The following is a 20,776-nucleotide window of genomic DNA, read 5'->3' as shown; positions in this document are numbered from 1 at the left end:
TCAGCCTCAGGGAGTCTCATTAGACCAGCTATATTCAGTGGCAGTCAGATACACAACCCTTTGTGTACCTGAAAATGAAAGCATACCCTCTTATTTTCCACAAGTTCTGCATGACACAAGCCTGCTCGTAAATTATGCCATAATCATTCTTGTATATGATTGCATAGGAGTTCAGGGCATATTCCATTGATATATGACTAACCTCACAACTGGCATGTACTTTTTTTTTTAATGTAAATCCTTGAAAAATACATGGTGTGCTGGTTTCTGAGTTGTTGGCCTTCTCCTGGTACTCCTCAATTCCTCTTTCTCCATCTCTTTGTGGGGACAGTCAGCATCTGAAATTGCACTGGTTGTCCTTTGCATTGCCCCTAGCCACCATCATAGTTTTTATTTTATCTGCAAATAATCTTTAGTTGTTCTCCAGTCCAGATGTCACTCACCTTTGTTACCTGTTACGAGGAGTTTCACTGGAGAATTTGACAGTCCCTGGAGAACGATAATTCTGTCTCTTGCCCTTCATTTTGTCTGTAGTGATATTCTGTAGCACACACCTATGTACCACATTACGTTGTGCTTTAAAGGAAGAATCTTGAAATGATTATTTTAAAGGAAAATAAGGAAAAGAAAGCTCATAGCTTTGCTTTGTGATTTGAAATTTAAAGGGTAGTCTCAGAATTTTTGGTGTCAGTTTCATACAGCTAACTAGAAGTATGTATAGAGATTTTAAATAAAACCCTACCTTGCCTCTCAGGCTGTATTTTCCGGTCTGAAATCTGTCCCAACAAACCAATAGACCCCGATTTCTGTATCTTTCTCTTCATCTTCTTTCTTTTCCCCACTTGTATTTTTCACCCCACAAACCCATACACATACCCCACTTCAATATAAATACAACCGCAGCCTTTCCTGAACAATGTCAAAACTGAAGTATAATGGTCAGTAATCTCCTCATAATAAAACCACAAACTAAAACACTCACCAGAGAACACAGCAGAAGAAAGCTACAGAAGAACAACTGGCTGCCCTCAGGTCTCTGTCAAGGCAATAGTAGTAAATGACAGAACATATTGGAAATGTGGATCACCCACCTTGAGTCTGTTTTTAAATCCTGTGATTGTTTCTGCTTCTGGTTCTATCAGAGATTTCTCACACCCAGGTTGAAAATCAGGCAACAAGGACCATTACTGGGCTTCCCTGTAGGCTAGAACATGACGTATCACTTTAAATTGGCTTTTCTTCCTAAGTCAAAATGTTGGTTTTTTTTTTTTTCTTGACAACTTTTCAGACAAAATCTTTAAGCCTCGCTGTTTTGTTTTCTTCAATATGTGTTATTTTAGATGCTGAAGTAGGTTGTTTGAAAAGGCACATAAGCAGCCAGTGAAATGAATTAACAGAAATTGACTACAGGTATCTAATGATGGTTACAGTGAACACAGGATGATTGGGAAACCAGTGCAAGCTGCTCCAATGCCACCCATCCTGGAGTATTTGATGTATAGACTAACTTCTTTCACTGACTTTTAATAGATAGCATACAATTTTATATATAAATCACAGATGCATTTGGTATATTCAAAGCCAACTTATGCTATATTTTAAAGCTTTTTTTGATGTTGCTACACTGAGATAGTGATTTTTATCTCAATTTTGTTTTAATTTATTTTAAATCAGTGTATGAAATGCTGACCTTTTGTGTGTGATGATTAATCAAAGTCTTTCCCTTTTCATTTTCTTAAAGTTTGGCAAAGAATACTATTTTAAATGTATTCAAATAATTTCAAATAAAATGACTTCTAGCTCTTTTAATTATTTTAAATGACTGACAAATTTTTAAAATGTAATGGATTGTCATGGGGAAATGCTGAGGAGAAAATATATATATATTTGTATTTCATTCTATAGGGTTTATTTAGGAAGTAGCAGGTAAAATGTGAGTGTGGATTAAACAGAGTTGACATTGGAAGGAAGAACGCCAGGCAGTGGTCTCTTTGGGTGAAGCTGAGTGGATTTTTCTTCCAGAAGACAGGCTTTGTATTTTACAATAGTGATGGTAGGGAGTCCTCAGTGTGGGTTTTTCTTTTTGAAAAGTTTATGTCCATCATGGTCCCTAAGTCCCAGAGAAGTTGCCAGAATTATTCTATACTCTTCAAGCTTCTAAGATGTGGAAAAGATAGAAGACTCTTGTTACGTTTTTATGCCAGTGTTATGCTTTTTCATATGCTAATGATATATTTAAAGCATTCTTGGAAAATGCTGCATTATTATGATAAAATAAAGTCACTACACCTTTCAACTGTACTCACCAGAGGCAGAAGAATTCTTATTATTTAGACCTATAAGTTTCTAATTCATCTCTGAGATGTGATGGATGAATCGATGTGGCTGATTAGCTCAGCTGAATCAAATAAACTTTTAATGATTAGATATTCTGATAACAAATGATCCATTTAATGCTCATTTCCTAACAGCCTACAAATATTTGCTCATCTCCAGTGATACTAATGAATTTGCCTTGGTCCATTCCTGAATTCTAAAGTACACTTCATTGTGGTAGCAAATGAATATATACAGCTTAAGGCTAGTTACAAACTGTATCCACCCAATGGGTTCACCTTGCCAGCTGTTTAGATAGAGCCTATTTATCAAGACAGGGGAATTGCAATGGCGAAAGAGTAATTCACGCAGAGCCGACTGTGCAGGAGACTGGAGTTTTATTACTCAAATCAGTCTCCCCAAGCATTCGGGGACCAGAGTTTTTAAAGGTAATTTGGCAAGCCCCTGCTTAAAAACTTGGGAAGTGGAGAGTGCAGATTGGTCAGGTTGGAGATGGAATCATAAGGGGTTAAAGTTAGGTTATCTTAACGTCTTCTGTTTTTGGGTGGGATGGCAGAACTTGTTGAGCCAGATTACTGGTGTGGGTGGTGTCAGCTGATCCATCCAGTGCAGGGTCTGCAAACTATCTCAAGCACTGATCTTAGGTTTTGCAATAATGATGTTATCCCCAGGAGCAATTTGGGGAGGTTCAGACTCTGGAAGCCAGAGGCTGCATGACCCCTAAATTGTAATTTCTTTTTTCTTTTCTTTTCTTTTTTTTTTTTTTTTTTTTGAGACGGAGTTTCACTCCTGTTGCCCAGGCTGGAGTGCAATGGTGTGATCTTGGCTCACTGCAACCTCCACCTCCTGGGTTCAAGCGATTCTCCCGCCTCAGCCTCACTAGTAGCTGGGATTACAGGTGCATGCCACCATGCCCAACTAATTTGCGTAGTTTTAGTAGGGACAGGGTTTCGCCATGTTAGCCAGGCTGGTCTCAGACTCCAGACCTCAGGTGATCCACCCACCTCAGCCTCCCAAAGTGCTGGAATTACAGGCGTGAGCCACTGCGCCTGCCCTAAATTTCTAATCTTGTAGCTAATTTGTTAGTCCTGCAAAGGCAGACTGGACCCCAGGCAAGAAGCAGGTCTTTTCGGGAAAGGGCGGTTATCAATTTTGTTTCAGAGTCAAACCATGAACTGAATTCCTTCCCAACGTTAGTTCAGCCTACACTCAGGAATTAACAAGGACAGCTTAAGGGTTAGAAAGAAGCAAGATAGAGTCGGTTAGGTTTAACGTCTGTCACTGTCATAATTTCCTCAGTTATAATTTTGCAAAGGCAGTTTCAAAACCTCATTAACCTCAAAAGTTAAAATACATCTTTTTATAGTATATGTGCTTTAGGCTTCCCCCAAAATAATTTGTATATTGAGGGAAGCCTGTATCATATGGCTTCTCCTTACCTGATCTGTCAAACCCAGAACAAATTAAAACATGATGTCTAGCCACATTCTTTTTACTTAGAAAGTGTAATATTCACTTATTGGTAAGAACAGCTATTAGCACCCCTCCATTGTAATTCAGTGTCTATGCAGTGACTACATGTACAGTCATTAAGAGTAAACATTTTTAAAAATATTTATGTCAATTTAGGTGTTTCATAAACTTTCCCTTTCTTAGAACTAAGGAATAATAGAAAAGGGACTATCCAATCACATATAAACAGTAGCAACAAAACAGGCTTTTTCCCAGAAAACTCTTTTCTTCCAAGTATTTGAAGAAAAATTTTCCTTTGTTTTTTGTTTAACCCTTCACTCCCACTTAGAATTTTACGTTTTTACTTCTGCCCTATAAGAGCTCTTAGTTATAGTCATAATTGTTTATTTCTTTGTTACCGAGGTTATTTATCTAGACATGTTTCATAAAGAGGAAATAAATACATTTAGTGTAATACAATAATTTATTTTTATGATATTCTTATGTCTTATTTTAGGTGTTTTTATTTGGAGTAAAAAGAGTTGGGCTGGGCGCAGTGACTCACGCCTGTAGTCCCAGCACTTTGGGAGGCCAAGGCAGGCAGATCACGAGGTCAGGAGATCAAGACCATCTTGGCTAACACAGTGAAACCCTGTCTCTACTAAAAATACAAAAAAATTAGCTGGGTGTGGTGGCACGCGCCTTGTAGTCCCAGCTCCTCGGGAGCCTGAGACAGGAGAATCACTTAAATCCAGGAGGTGGAGGTTGCAGTGAGCCGAGATTGTGCCACTGCACTCCAGCCTGGGCGACAGAGTGAGACTCCATCTCAAAAAAAAAAGACTTGGAGGCTCATGGGTAGGCTTCAGAGAGTCTGCATTACTCCAAAAAGTATATATAAAATTACATATGTGTGTTGCATATAATGTACAGTTTCCTAGGGAGAATGTCAAGTTTTATTAGACTCTCAAAGTCTATTACTACAAAAATAAGAGCCACTGATTTCTTAAAACCATCTGAAATAGCATGGAAGTATCTTCATTACTTCCTGGGGGTGGTCTTCCCTGTCTACTTCTCCTACCTCCTAACACCCTTTCATTGTTCTAGCAATGCTTTTCTTTTCAGGTTTAAGCCTTGGGAGTGTGTTGAGAGTGGGGTTCAGGGACTGGTGGTTTGGAGGGGTGGGTGGAGTAATGAACCTGCAGGTTGAACTTAAATCTGTTTAAATGAAAATTATAGATTAAAGAAAAAGGGAAAAAAATTACAAAGGCAGCTCTGGGTAAAATGGGAGAGGTTATGGAGATATAATTTATTTTGTTGTAATTATATGTTCATTCTAGGACATATACTGGCTTTTTCTTTTTTAATCATGAAGCACATCAAAGCTTTGACAATATTGGCCCAGGTGTGGTAGTTCATGCCTGTAATCCCAGCATCTGGGGAGGCCGAGGCAGGAGGATTGCTTGAGGGCAGGAGGATTGCTTGAGCCCAGGAGTACAAGACCACCCTGGGTAACATAGTGAGATCCCATCTCTACAAAAAGTAAAAAAAAAAAAATTAGCTGGGTGTGGTGGTGCACACCTATACTCCCAGCTACTTGGGAGGCTGAGGTGAGAGGATCAATTGAGCATGGAAGATATAGGCTTCAGTAAGCTCTGATTGTGACACTGCACTCTAACCTGAATGATAGAGGGAGACCCTGTCTCCAAAAAAAAAAAGAAAAAAAAAGAAAAGAAAAGCTACACTGTTGTTGGCTTATTTTCCATTGAGAATAATGATACACAGTAGCATAATTTTTTATATAAAGATATATAACTATAACTTTGTTTACCAAAAACAGCGTCAACCATAACCACTTAAGTTTTCAAAATGCATTTCTTAAATTTTAAAATCAAATAAGAAGTTCATAAAGACTAGTAATTTCTCTTTATTTACAGCCTACAATTGAGACTGAAAACTATAATTTAGACAAAATCAGTAATTGACTACAGTGGCTGGTATCTTATTAGCTATTGTCGATTGGCATATTGAATTATTGAAAGTCAGGTTAATAAACTAAATTTTCTATTTCTCTAATTTCCTCATGTTTTTTGACATACAGTTTTTTTATTGAAAGCTATCCCAGTACCATTTTGGAATAGAGTAGGTTATAGGCAAACAAACATAACTAAAGTGGATTCAAATATATTTATTTATTGCACTTTGGGAGGCCGAGGTGGGCGGATCACGAGGTCAGGAGATCGAGACCATCCTGGCTAACATGGTGAAACCCCATCTCTACTAAAAATAAAAAAAATTAGCCGGGCATGGTGGCGGGCACCTGTAGTCCCAGCTACTCGGGAAGCTGAGGCAGGAGAATGGCGTGAACCCGGGAGGCGGAGCTTGCAGTGAGTCGAGATCATGCCACTGCACTCCAGCCTGGGTGACAGAGCGAGACTCTGTCTCAAAAAAAACGAAAACGAAAACAAAAAACAAAAACAAAACAAAACTATATCTATATCTATATCTATATACAGACCTTCATATTTCAACAAAATGGAGTTGTCTTCACCATTTGAGTCAATAGTCACATAAACTAGGCACATATTTCCTTTAAAATAAAAAATTAGGTAAAATGAAGATACTCATACACAACTTATAATGCTATCAGTTTATCTCTGCTAAACACTAAGATATGAATTAGGACAGACAGTTTAATTCTGTTCTGTTTTGACATTATATGAAATCGCCTATTTCGAGTCAGTTCTAGGTATGCTTTTAAAATACGTTAATCTTAACTAATAGCAACCCACAAACCCATGGTATAGGGAAAACTTAAGGCCCAAATAGGGCTGTAAATATTTTCAGCCTTCCAAGATGGTTCATATAAATATGATACTGCCCAAAGGCTGTTTCTGTCTGTATAAGGCATCTAATGAGGTTCTGTTCAATCTGCAAAGGATATTAAAGTATTGCTGAATGGTTTTTGTCCCAGATGCACAATGAATAAGATGCCTGGCAACAATAGATCAAAGCCCCCCTTGAGGCATCATACGCATTTATTATGAAGTGCTCAAATGTGACAATATACAAGTCACCAACAAAATAGCAGTTATTTTATGAAAATTATGAGAGTAAGGGTGAGGCCCTCTTAAGTATGCCCACAAAATGCAATTAAACAGATTATATTGCTAGAAACAGTCTGCTTTGGGCTAATTTTGCATAATGTATTCATTTAACTCATGCCCACATAGCCAAATGTTTACAGGGTGGAAATGTGCAACTGTTTCCCAGTCTGATTGCTGGAAGTTAGTTTGCAGAAGTCTTTAGAAGTGAGCCCTCTATTTCATGTGATACTGAGAAATGCCAGTAGGGGCTGAGTTCATTCTGTTTCTAAGTGTCATAGGTCTATGTGGGTCCCTGCAGGACCACAAGAGACCTGGGCTGAGTCATTCTGTGCACCATTTTTCTCTCTTTACTTCTTGTATTAGTCAGGGTTCTCTTAGAGGGACAGAATTAGTAGGATATATATAAAGGGGAGTTATTCAGTATTAACTTACACGATCACAAGGTCCCACAATAGGCTCTCTGCAAGCTGAGGAGCAAAGAGAGCCAGTCCAAGCCCCAAAACTGAAGAACGTGGAGTTCAGTGTTCGTTCGACGGCAGGAAGCATCCAGCACGGGAGAAAGATGTAGGCTGGAAGGCTAGGCCAGTCTCCCCTTTCACATTTCTCTGCCTGCTTTATATTCACTGGCAGCTGATTAGATTGTGCCCACCAGATTAACGGTGGGTCTGCCTTCCTCAGCCCACTGACTAAAATGCTAATCTCCTTTGGTGACACACCCAGGATGAACACCCTGCATCCGTGTATACAGTCAAGTTGACACTCAGTATTTACCTTTACGCTTCTTTATATGATTAATTAATTTTATTTTTAAAAATCCAGATTCCGCATATTTCCTCTAGTTCTTTTATTTTATTTTTATTTTTTTGAGATGTAGTCTTGCTCTGTTGCCCAGGCTGGAGTGCAGTGGCATGATCTCAGTTCACTGAAATCTCTGACTCCTGGGTTCAGGCGATTCTCCTGTCTCAGCGTCCTGAGTAGGTGGGATTACGGGCATGTGGCACCGCACCTGGCTACTTTTTAATTTTTAGTAGAGACAGGGTTTCTCCAGGTTGGCCAGGCTGGTCTCGAACTCCTGGCCTCATGTGATCTGTCCATCTGAGCCTCCCAAAGTGCTGGGATTACAGGCGTAAGCCATTGCACCTGACCTCCTCCAGTTCTTAAAATAAGAGTAAACAAAGGCAAATGGCCTCGATCCACCTTAAAAAGGATGGTTTTTCATTTTCTTAGATCTTCACACTCTGCTTTGTCTCAGAGTCAGTCTTTATTTGGTAAAGACTTCCTGTTTATAGATGTCGCCTCTGGAAAGACTTGAGAATACAACTATGGAGTTGAGAATACAAACATTTTCTTAATCATTTAGCTTTTGATGCATTGTTATCAATGACCCCTTTTAAAGCCAGTCCTTCTATAAACGTTCTAAGATGCTGTAGACAATGAAGGCCTATCTGGGCTCAGGATTGGCTGCATGTGCCGTATCTTTCTCTTTTATTTTCCTGCCTTGTTTTCAATAATGATTTACTCATTTATTTTAATTGATGAAGATATGTCTGAATTTCACCTTGTTGTAGAGACCAGATTTTTCGCTGTATACCTCATTAAGAGCTAGAATATGTGCTTAATTCCTTGTCTATATCACTACTCTTGTCTAGTTGTGATTCATATAATTAAATCTAACATTTTACATCTTATAAATAATCTTAACATTGCAAAAATGGTAGGTTCTATTCCTTTCATTAACTGTACCAGAATTGTAGCATTTACTCTTAAACCCTATAGTCCTAACACTAAATGAGATGAAAAAAGATACAGTCATTCTTTGATGACTATTTTTCTGTTCCAGAGATCATTCTGAATAGTTCTCATTTTTTCCATTTTTAAAATAAATTATTAATAATAGATGGCAAATAGAATACTTTTAATTAAGTAAACTTGAAACAATTAACAGCCTTCGTTTTATAATTGTATATTATGCTTTCTTTGCAGGACCGTGTAATTGCGTTAGAAACGGTAAGTTGGGGCATTTTCTTTCTCCTTTTATCCGAATTACTGCTGTCTCCTTATGTGGATTTCACAGCACACCAAAGGAAGCAGTTTCAGAAATCATTTCTAAAACTACATCTAAGATGTCAAAGGGGAAAACAAGCTAAACTGTATCTGAAAGGTATGTGGATATAGACTTTAACATGAAAAAAAATTAAATAAAAATGTGAGCATACTTAAGTGGTCACATCTCTCAGTACTTCTGATGTCAAGATGTACTAATTTATGAAAAATATATTAAATATAGTCAATACTTGGTGTTTTAACTGTATTTCACAATCACTAAAAGGATTGGTTGATAAGAAAATGAAGTCAGGTTGCTATTTATTCTTTCAAGTCTAAGATTTTAACATTCATTGTTTTTATAAACATTATTTTCACCAGTGTCACAAAAAGAATAATAAAAGCATGCCAGCTTTTTCTGAATAATCTTACTTGTAGGAATGTACTATTAAGAAATAATTTTTCAAGCTCATAGATGTAAAGACTACATGCATACAATATTCACTGAAAAATTATTTTTGGCCAGGCGCGGTGGCTCACGCCCGTAATCCCAGCACTTTGGGAGGCCGAGGCAGGCGGATCATTTGAGGTCAGGAGTTCAAGACCAGCCTGGCCAACGTGGTAAAACCCCGTTTCTACTAAAAATACAAAAATTGGCCAGGCACAGTGGCTCACGCCTGTAATCCCAGCACTTTGGGAGGCCGAGGTGGGTGGATCATGAGGTCGAGATCGAGACCATCCTGGCTAACATGGTAAAACCCCGTCTCTACTAAAAATTAAAAAAATTAGCCGGGCGTGGTGGTGAGAGCCTGTAATCTCAGCTACTAGGGAGGCTGAAGCAGGAGAATTGCTTGAACCCAAGAGGCGGAGGTTGCCGTGAGCTGAGATCGTGCCACTGCACTCCAGTGCAACAGTGCAAGACTGTGTCTCAAAAAAAAAAAGGAAAGGAAAACCAACTTATTGTCAATAAAATTATGGTTTTGTAGAGTATGGAATTTTCACCCAACATGCCACAGTGGTTATGCAAAAGCTTATAATATTAAATGGAAAAATTTCAAGATATAAAATGGTGTGTACTTTAATGATGACATATAGGCATATAAAAAAAGAACAGAAGAGAGTAAGCAAAACTCACAACAGTGATCAGTTACATAAGAATTATAGATTTTAATTTTATTCCTTTCTGTTTTTCACGTATTTGATGAAATACTATGCAGCCATAAACAGTCAGGTTTTCAAAAAAGTAAATATTGCCGTGCTAATATATGAAAAAGTGATATATAAAGAGTGATAAAAATATTAAATGTGCATATTTTACATTTAAAAAGACTAAGAAAATGCATAAAATATTAGAAGTATCTTAGTCATGGTGTTTTTTTTTCTTTTTATATTTTTAACAAGCAGGAAAAAATTCTTTAGATAATAAGGTTAATAAAAAATGAAATGTTTATTTGTGAGTATGAAGAGAGGCAAGATGGTTACAGACCACATTTTAGTAATATGCAAGCAGGTGATTTTGATTGACGGTGTCCAGACCCTATGGATAAATAACTTGTTCCTGAGGTTTAACTGGGCCATTGAGAAAGTACACTATTCTCAGTTTCAGTGTGATGACATTGTTGATGAATAAAATGTTTAGTGTTCTTCCACATATATTTTACTTACGCTTAGAAAGTATCTTGCCAACAGAATCTGGCCTGTGAATTAAATGATTTTTTTAAAAATCTGGACAAAAACATAATTTTTGAGTTTGAAGACCTGGATTTGGTGTACAAAATGCCGCTTATGCAACATTTAGCAAATGACTTCTTTCTTGTTTCCTACATCTGTAAAATGGTTGTGATTAAAATTATTTTATCAGGTTGCTCTGAGAATTAAGAGAGAAAATACATGTGAAAATATTTAGGACCAAACAAATGTTATTGTTACCATGATTGCTTGTTACTTCTTATTTAATCATTTGAATTCTACCTATATACTATGCAAAAGTGAAAATTATATTAGCAACAATGACTATTTGTATTTGTTAATTGTTTTTATCTAATCTCTTCATTAACAAAGTACAGAGGAATAGAATCATAAATGTCCTAACCTAAAGGTTCCCGTAAGAATAAAGGTAAAAATAAAAAATCACCATGGGAAAAATAAAATTGATTGAAAGGACTAGATTTTAAACAGCAGTAGTTTTTTGATAGTTTCAATTTCAAATGATTATAAATAAAACCATAAAAATTAAAATGCTCAGTAATAATGCTAATGATCAGATATTATGAAGTCCTTTGATTACATATGACATTTTAAGGGACGGATTTTAATGAACTTGGTAAAGTACTGATAAAGTACTTTATAGTTCATAAAATCAAATATGCTGAAAGCTATCTCAAGATCATGTATTATTCTCTCCCAAGTCAGTGCTTAAAACTTAGAAAAATGTTGTTGGTCCATATTTGGTTGAGTTGTTATTAACAGTACAGAAGATGTTGCTTATAGAGCATATATCATGGTGCTATCAATCTGCAATCTGCAAATGTTTGGAATTTCACCATTCCATTAGGAGTATTTACAGTAGATTGATTTTAGCAGTTCGGTAGTTATAATACCTGAAAAGAAGATCACCTTTTCATCATAATAAGACACTTGACTTAGCTTGCCACCAATTATCTATCTGCTTAGGTCACAGTCACATGCCCATTTTTCCCTGTCTTCCTCAACTTTTCCCTCTCTTTCTTTCATAGCAGGTAAGCTCCTTGGATTAGAAACTGCATTTTATTTGCAAATGCATTGCCAGGGTCTGTCAAAAATGTTTGATATATAGTAGACAATCAATAAACATTTGTAGAATGAAAGAATGACTGTCAAACTGCATGTATCTCAACCTCACATAAGACTGTGCTCAGGAATAAATAGCATTAGTCCAGTAGTTGTGAGAAATTCCCCAGAAGCACGGCAATGTATTCTTTATTTCCTAGAATTCCTGGTCAGTACTATATGCTATTTGGTGTTTCACAGAAGCTCTAACCATCTTCACTAAATGTTAATGTAAATTTTCTTGGGATGGAACCAAAATAGAATGGGTTGATTCCCTAAATAAAGCTAAGTGATTACATGGGAAAAAAACTTTGATTGAGAGCCCCAGCTCATGGGCCAAGGATGGGACTCAGCAGTGGAAATTTATTGGACTCAATATGAGGCATTCTTTTGACATCAAGGAAGAAAAAAGGAAAGTAAATTGTGATCAATGCCTTCAAGGAATTTGTACTCTATTTGAGTAAAGAAGATATATTCATTTAAATGAATTAATGATGAAAGATAAAAACCAAAAAAATACAGTCCATGAATGAAAAAGATAATGCATTTTCAGAAGCTATTTTGAAGAGAAGAACATTGTAAAGAGAATTGAGGCATCATTGCATCACTGTGATCTGGGTTCATTGTGAAAATGATAGATTTTGCAGTTCGAGGACGTGAAGAGGAGCTTAAATTTATTTGTGAAATATGAAGAATCAGTAGTGAGGTAGAAAGAGCTAGAGAAGCCCTTTCATATTGGAGATGTAATCAAAGTCTAAGGCAGTAATGAACAAAAGGGTTTGTTAAAAGGATTTTTTAAGGTAAAATCATGACTCCCATACACATATAAAATTAACTTGTGACAAATGTGTTTATTTAACTCATTAATTAATGAGGGAATGAACAAGAAGTTACAAATGACTTAAAGGAGTGTTTAAAGAACCACACATATATAGGCACTACAGAGTGCTGAAATGTATTTTAAATAAAGGCAGAATTGGCTTCTTCGACAATGAGGAAGGAAAATCAATGGAACCCTACCAGACAAAATTTATTGTCTGTGAACAAAAATTATTTGCATTTTTGTTATCAGTTGTCTGCAACTCATAAAGTTATAAATAACTGAAAGACAATAAGAGCACAGAGATCCCACAGAATCAGGAAGCCCAGACAGGTGTGCTAGGCAAAAACTAGGTCTTCACTGAAGATACCTAGTAAGTTTTTGTTCCATTTCAAAGCCTTTTTACATTTTTTTCCCCTGTCGGTTCATAGGAGATAATGTATACAGAGATAGATAATAGTTTGAGAGAGTAAGAGGAGTCATTCTGCCATTCTGAAATACAAACCAAGCAGTTTAGACTTGATTTTTTTATATCAAGGTTTTATATCTTTTACATCAGGGATCTTTTATATCAGGATCTAAATAGGTCCTTCCCAAATGTTAGTTCATACTAGTCAGTACTAGTTACTGAAACATTCTGTTGGGAAGGATTTTTTTTCCGGTTGCTCTTTCAGAAAGAGTGTCGTGATCACCTTACATTTTCTGCCATCTGCATTACAAGGTTGGGAGGTAGAAAGTGGGAGCACAAGTATTACACCAATAGGGTGCCATTGGTGGCTTTTAATGAAGGATCGTGGTGTGGTGGATGGGGTCTATAAATGTAGTGACAATGTGCAGGATGGTGTGGAGTAGTAAGAGACTGCAAGCAGGAAGAGGGAAAGTGCACATTGGAGGGAATCCAACCTTAGAAATGTGCTTGGAAAATTAGGAGTAGGGGCAGTTAGGTGCCAGAAGGCAGAGTGCATGCAAAGGCAAAGTGCATGCCCTTGTTTAGAGAAGGGAACTAGCAAACTTAGTAAGTGTGAGGTCATGGAAGAAAAGAAAATATACATACTACAGTAAGGGTCCTTTCAAGAAGTGAAAGGGATTGTAAGGCAATTCACTTTGGTGATATAAATTCAGTTTTTCATATCACCCTTTAAGTCTGTCTTTATTTTCATTTCCATTAATACCATGATAATGTCAATTCTCGTACCTTTGTATTAAAGTTGGAGAAACATCCAAAATAATAGTGGGTTAAGTAACATAAAAATTAATTTATCTCATGTGCTAATCCAAACATAAGCTATCTATTGGCAGGTAGTGTCCCCATGGTGTTAGAACTCTACATTCCTTCTGTCTTTTTGTTCCTTCTGTCTTTTGCACCATGATCCTCAATATGTTGTTGCTGTGTCCTCATTATCGAATGCTTATGCCACCTCTTGCCATTATATTTGCATACTAACTAGAAAAATGCAAGAACGGGAGGGCATGCAACTCCCCTGTAGTGGAAACAAAATAGTGGAAACTGGAAGTTGCACATACCATTTCTGTTCATATCCATGGACCAGAACTTTGTGACATAGTCATATCTAGCTCTAAGATTCCAAAAAATAACCATATAGACCATAGGCTTTTAGAAATTACAAAGCAAACTTCTAAACAATTCACAGGTCAAAAAATATAGTGTAAATTTTAAAATATATAGAACTGAATGATTAAAATATTAATATGTTAAAATGTATGAGATATAGCAGTAGTGTTATCTATGATGAAATGTAAAGGCTTAAGTGCCATGTTAAAAATCAAGGGATAAAAATTAATGAGCTTATCACCCAACATAAGATATTAAAAGGAAATTAAAAGAGTAAAACCTAAAGAAAACAAAAGAAGAGAAAAATAAAGACTGAAAATTAATGAAATAGAAAAAACATGCAATAGGGCTAACAAAGTCAAGTCTGTTGTTTGTCCAATGAATCATAATAAAAAGGAACCTTGTCCATTATGATTGAAAAAAAGGATATAGCTACAGGTCTTGGAGAATTTAACCACATAGCAAAGTGTTCTGAATAATTTTCTAATTATAAATTAGAATAAATAAACAAATTCCTAGAAAAATATAGTTTTCTAAAACTAAGAAGAAATAGTATGACTAAATTTTAAATAAATAATTTTAATCAACTATTTTTAGTCAATTGAAATTTAATCAGAAAAGGGCTACCAAGCCCAAATAATTTTATACATAAGTTCTACCGAATGTTCTAGGGGCAGATAATTTCAGTTTTACAAAACTCTTCCAGAGACTAGATAAAGAGGGAACATGCCCATTTTATATCCTGAGTCAGCATAGCGTTTGTGCTAAAACCAAGCATAAGAATAAGTAAGGGAATTTAGACCCTTAGTCATTAACGTGAATGCAAAAATATATACAAAAGATTAGCAAAATAAATTTAGGAATGTTTAAAAAGAATAATTCATCATGAACAAGTTGAGTTTGTTCCAGCAGTTCAGTTCAGTTAAACAAGTTGGTTTAACATTAGAAAATTAATCAATGTAATTTATAGCATAGTGACAGATTAGAGAGAAATAAAATTTGAAAAGGCCATCCCCATAAATGAATAAGAAGCATTGATTCCACCACCATCATCATTATCATCATAAACCTTCTATTAAACTAAGAATAAAGGGAAACTTTCTTAATCTGATAAAGGTCATATGGAAAAAAGTCCATGGGTAAATCACCTTAGTACTGAAATGCTGACGTCCTCCTCTATGACCAGGAACAAAGGATGTGCTATTCCACAACTTCTGTTAGACACTGTGCAGAAGGTCCTAGCCAGTGAAGTAAAATTGATATTTGCAAATACTGTTTTTGTTTATATAAAATGCCCAAGGAATTCATAGTTAAATTATGAAAAAAATATAGAGTTTAGCAATTTCTTTGATGAAAAACAGGATATTTTACTTCTAACTCCAAGCAACAATTACTGAGAAAATGTAATTAAAACTATACCAATGCCAAAGTAACAAAAAATTCAAAGTACATAAGAGAAAAAACTTTAAAAAGAATTACAGGTGCTTTATAGAGAGGACACTCTAGCCAAGAAACTTCTGAAGAAGAACAAGGTAAGGGGAGTTTTCTTAAACATATATCAAAACGTATTAAAGCTATGGAAATTAAAATGGTGTTGTCTTGGCAAAGGAATATATAAGTCGGCCAGTGTAATCAAACAGAGAACTCAGAAATGGAAATACGTACATATGGAAACTTGATGCTTGACACAAATGGCATCACATATCAGTGGAGTAAGGATGAACTTTTCCATAGATGGTATTAAAAATATTAAACTGAACCTCTGTCTCATATCAGATGCAAAAATGTATTGTTCTCACTCATAAGTGGGAGTTGAACATGAGAATACATGGACACAGGGAGCGAACATCACACACCAGGGCATGTCAGTCAGTTGGGGGTAAGGGAGGGAGAGCATTAGGACAAATATCTAATGCATGTGGGGCTTAAAACCTAGATGACAGATTGGTGGGTGCAGCAAACCACCACAGCACGTGTATACCTATGTAACAAACCTGCACATTCTGCACGTGTATCCCAGAACTTAAAGTATAATTTAAAAAAAAAAAGAAAGAAAGAAAACCAAAATGTGAATGGTAAACCGTAAGATTTTTAGAACAAAAAAAAAATTGTTGAATGTTTTCATAACCCTGGAACTGAAGGAGATTTCTGAAGAGAAAAAAAAGGCAAACAAGGCATTGGAATAATGGATCATATAAAAGAAGTGACTCAAGTTACCATGTTAAAATTAAGAACTTCTGTAAACCAAATAAAAATATGACATAAAAAGAGTGAAAAGAAAAGCCACACATAGGATATATTTGTAGCAGATATAACTGACTACCAATTTGTGTCCAAATCTTATTGCCTAAAAAGCAATTAGAAAAAGGTATCCAAGCTTTTAAAAGGGACAAAAGAAGGGCAAAGGGCATAAGCAAGCATCTCTATTGAAGAAGAAACATGTGAGAAGACATTTCTCATTGGCAATCAGGGAGACACTAATTAAAACCACAGATTGTCATTTTCTTTAAACTGTATGTATATATTTTACTTATAATTTTGTATCAATGACATATTTCACCAAAAAAATTAAAAAAACTAAAGGGAATTGAAACATGTTAGTAGAACTTTTTAAAAGCTTTTTACTGCAAAATGATTAATGCTGACCCCAACGGTAATGTTCAAAGAGAGCTGGTAAATTACAGCATGTTCTAACTAGGGTAGCATGCCCCTGGGAGTATACAAAGATCTTCCAAGAGGTAGTCAGGCACAAATAGTTTTAAGAGAATTGGTTTATACTTTTGTTTTGTTTTGTTTTTATTAGTGTTTTTTTTTGAGATGGAGTTTCACTCTGTCACCCAGGCTGGGGGTGCAGTAGTGCCATCTCAGCTCACTGCAACCTCCATCTCCCGCATTCAAGCAATTCTCCTGCCTCAGCCTCCCAAGTAGCTGGGATTACAGCTGCCCGCCACCATGCCCAGCTAACTGAGAATTGGTTTTTGTAGCTTCAGTTTCTAGATACACTTTCTCCTAAAATTTCTCTGCTTTGAAACGACATCTTACCTTTCATAATTGACTCTCTCCCACTTTATTTAAAAAACAAACAAACAACAACAACAACAACAAAAACAGGCCTACTTCTCACCCATCCCGAGTTCCATGAGGCAAATTTTCCCAGGCACTTTAAGGTGCCAAGCAAAAGAGTAATTTAAGATTTTTGTGCCTGCTGGCCTTCTTTAATAAAGGCCCTGAGGTAAGGCTTCTTGTCCTTCTTAGTTGCACATATATTTTTGTTAAGAACAAAGAGCTGTATTTGATATATGGGATACTGGGGCTGAAGTGTTCTGAATTAGATATATACTGTTGATTGAGGAGGGAGGTGAAGACATTTTTATTTAATAACCTCGCCTCTTCCACTACTCTACTATAATCAAAGAGTGTATAGCTCCAGAAATCAAAGCTAAGAGAGTGTTGATAAGAAATCATTAAAGACAGCGGTATTTTATTTCATCCAGGTGACAAACTCTAGCAGAGCTCCATGCCTTACCTATTTATATGTTTTAGAATTATGATTCAAAAGTGAGACAGTTTTCACAGGGACACACATTAACACCATTCCATTGAATTGAGAAGTGAAGTCAGACTCTTTTTGTACCATAAAGCAAGCGTGATTTGTCTGATTGGTTTGACAGTGAGGACTGGCTTTGCCAATCTGTAGGTCTGGGGTTTATATGTAAACATATTTAATGCTAAGATAAAATAAATGTATCAAAAATATTACACTAATAGAATAGTGTTAAAGTTAGCAAGATTTTTATTTGTCTCAACCCTTTCTGTATATGTTGAGTTAAACAAAAGAAAAACAGTTACATGATAAATCTTGACAAATAAAGCCTTTTTGGCATACCTTCCAGAAATAGGAAGTAAATGGTCTAAATAACTACATTATAGTCCTTTGGTAAGTCAAGTGGTTTCTTATTCTTTGCTTTCAACAAAGTCAAAAGAGAACTTTGTAGGGCCGATAGATTATTAAAATTAATTTTGATGACAGATCACTATGTAATATTTACCATAAGAGTAGGAAAACATTCAAGAATTGAGTAACATTGTTATAACAAAACTTTCATTCTCATGTACTTTTTATGTGAACAAGATTTGTGATTAAATCTATAGAAATAATAGGAATAGAAATGAAATGAAACTGTCTTATTCAAACAAAAATTAGCATTTAACTATGATTATGTGAACTAATTCAGTGTGGGAGAAGAGGAAGCTATATTCATTCCATTAAGAGATATACTTTTTGGAAGCTTTGGATTTTCTTTTTTTTTACATTTCACATTTAATAATTTTTCTCAAAATTTATAATATACCTAATATTAATTGTAATGCTAATCCAGTCTATAAAAATGTATAACACAGAGCTTTATGGTCACAGGGAATTTTAAAAACCAATTTTTCTGAATATTCATATATATATACATTATTACAGAGAAGGATGAAGTATGGCAAAATGATAAAAACACTTATGAACATAAATATATTTTATATTAGGATAAACTAAAGGGAAAAAAGGAACAAGAAAAAATCTGTCTTTTAACGAGGGTCATATTTATTTTATAAGTGGATAAATGGTGGCAACAAATTACTGAGTTATTTAAAGTTTACTGGATAAATTTATATGATTTATATGAATGAGTTTTATTTGAAAATGTCATTCTTTACAATATTGTGAGAAAATGTCATCCTTTGCAACTACTTAAGCTTATGATTAAAAACATTTAGATAACTTAAAAACTGTGTGAGAGAGAGATACATAGCTTTAAAACTTAATTTTGAAAACCATTGACTTAGAGCAAATGTGTAATTAGTAGTTGCAGTTAGTCAGCATTTAATCAGCTTCCCAAATACTTAAAAAATCTTATCTCCCTTATTTTCAAAACATACTTACAGAGCTAAAACAACTTAAAATGGGGTAAATCCTAAGCTAAAGCTGTATAGAGAAAAATATATACTCAAATGCCTATATTGAGAAATATTACAAAATACTAGAAAACTCTTAGAAATATGATTTTTCTTTTAAAAACACTGTGAAGTCTGAAGCATATCTCTGAAAGATTCATTGAACTATACACACTAGTTGAACTTCAAGATTTGGTGTCCAAGATTGTGAGAAGATGCCCATGTGTCTCTATGGAAATTACAGACTAAGTAATGTCATAGACACTTACTTCACCTGTCTGTGTTGGAGTAGACAATTGCTGTTGGGGTTTTTATTTGTAATTATTTTTCCTTTGTACCCTGGATCTAGCACTAATTGTGCTTCATCCTACTGCATGTGCAAATCACTCTACAGGCACCAAAGTTGAAGAAGAGCCATCACTCTTTGTTAGGACACTAGATTGTGCTCTAGGGCACTTAAGAATATATAGACCCAAATGAGTTAGAGTACTTACTAAAGTGCCACTGTACAACTTAGGAAACAACTGACTTGATAATGTAAATCTGGCCAAATAACTGTGAATTATTTGCAATCCTTCTCCTAAGTATTTGTAAGAATCTTGACGCTAAGGAAAACTTGCCTTTATCTCTTTACAAAGCCAGAACTTGCTGTTTTAAAACCAAAGATCAAGCTAGGTTCATTTTTGGTTTTGCCAAGGCTATGAGCCTCTCACTGAAGTTGCCTGAAAGGTTCAGTCCAATTGGCTTTACACCAAATAAAACGCAGTGTGCTCTGTTACAGTTTTGACCCAGAATCAGGTGAATCCCAGCAGTTTTGGCTGAGCTACATTGTAAAATTTTGGATTTGTTCAGACTTGACACTTCCTGGGAACCCATTCAAACTGAAACCGGAAAAAGGTTTTGCACAAACCCTGTCCTAGCCCGTTCTGCCAAGTTTCCCACTGCTCTAATGTTAGTCTACCTTCTGTATATTCGCATCGAGGGCAAACGGAAATATCCTCATGAATCTCTCATGAGGGATCTTGGGTGAAACAATCTAGACATTCTCCTTTCTCCACCTTGTCCCAAAATACACAGCCTGTATTCTATGTTGGTCAGTATTAAGCTATGTACGTTTTCCAACAATGGGGATATCTTCAAAGGGTTAAGCTTCTGAAACATGACTGTTTATGGTCAAATGTAGAAAATACTGCTAAAACAAGTGGGCTGTTTATGCAGAGGTACAACCTTGTGGCAAAAGGTGATGACCAATTTAAAAAATGTGAGGCTTCTTTCAGCCTGCAAAAATTGTTTTCTACAGCCTTGTCAAATTTTTCATAAACATGATAACATAGGAAAGGTATCACTGAGAAATTACATAATGAATGCAACTTCACCAGCAGATGAATTTAGTATTATTGAATTGCTCAGTGTTTGGAGGTCAGACTGACAGTGTCGTATTTGATGCCGATAAGTAGTCATACTGCCTTTCTAACTTCCTTGGTTGTTAATGTGTTTTATAGGCCTGTTCTAAACAATATTAAGAACAGCACATTCTCTGGGTAAAAGCTCTTGCTTTATATTGTGAAGATAATATGAATGTATATTGTAAAGCACAATGGCAGTATCTTTCTGTAAAATTTCTAAATGTGACAGAACTAGGGCTAAAATTCAGATGTCCTGATTAGCAACACTGCATTCTTTCTATTCCACATCCTT

At 35.7% G+C, this 20,776-nt stretch overlaps 1 protein-coding gene across 21 annotated transcripts in view; it reads left to right on the top strand.

Moving 5' to 3' along the window:
• CEP128 (centrosomal protein 128) overlaps positions 1-20,776 on the top strand; it is a 465,504-nt gene that overhangs the window by 388,417 nt on the left and 56,311 nt on the right. For all 21 annotated transcript variants that reach the window (XM_054449602.2, XM_054449600.2, XM_063651940.1 and 18 more), the window contains one exon: positions 8,877-8,900. In XM_054449602.2, the coding sequence (XP_054305577.2) occupies positions 8,877-8,900 (24 nt within the window). The remainder of the gene's footprint in view (positions 1-8,876; positions 8,901-20,776) is intronic.

Source organism: Pongo pygmaeus, chromosome 15, assembly GCF_028885625.2.
Source record: "Pongo pygmaeus isolate AG05252 chromosome 15, NHGRI_mPonPyg2-v2.0_pri, whole genome shotgun sequence".
Classification (NCBI taxonomy): Eukaryota; Metazoa; Chordata; class Mammalia; order Primates; family Hominidae; genus Pongo; species Pongo pygmaeus.
This window is presented reverse-complemented; position numbering and strand designations above follow the sequence as displayed.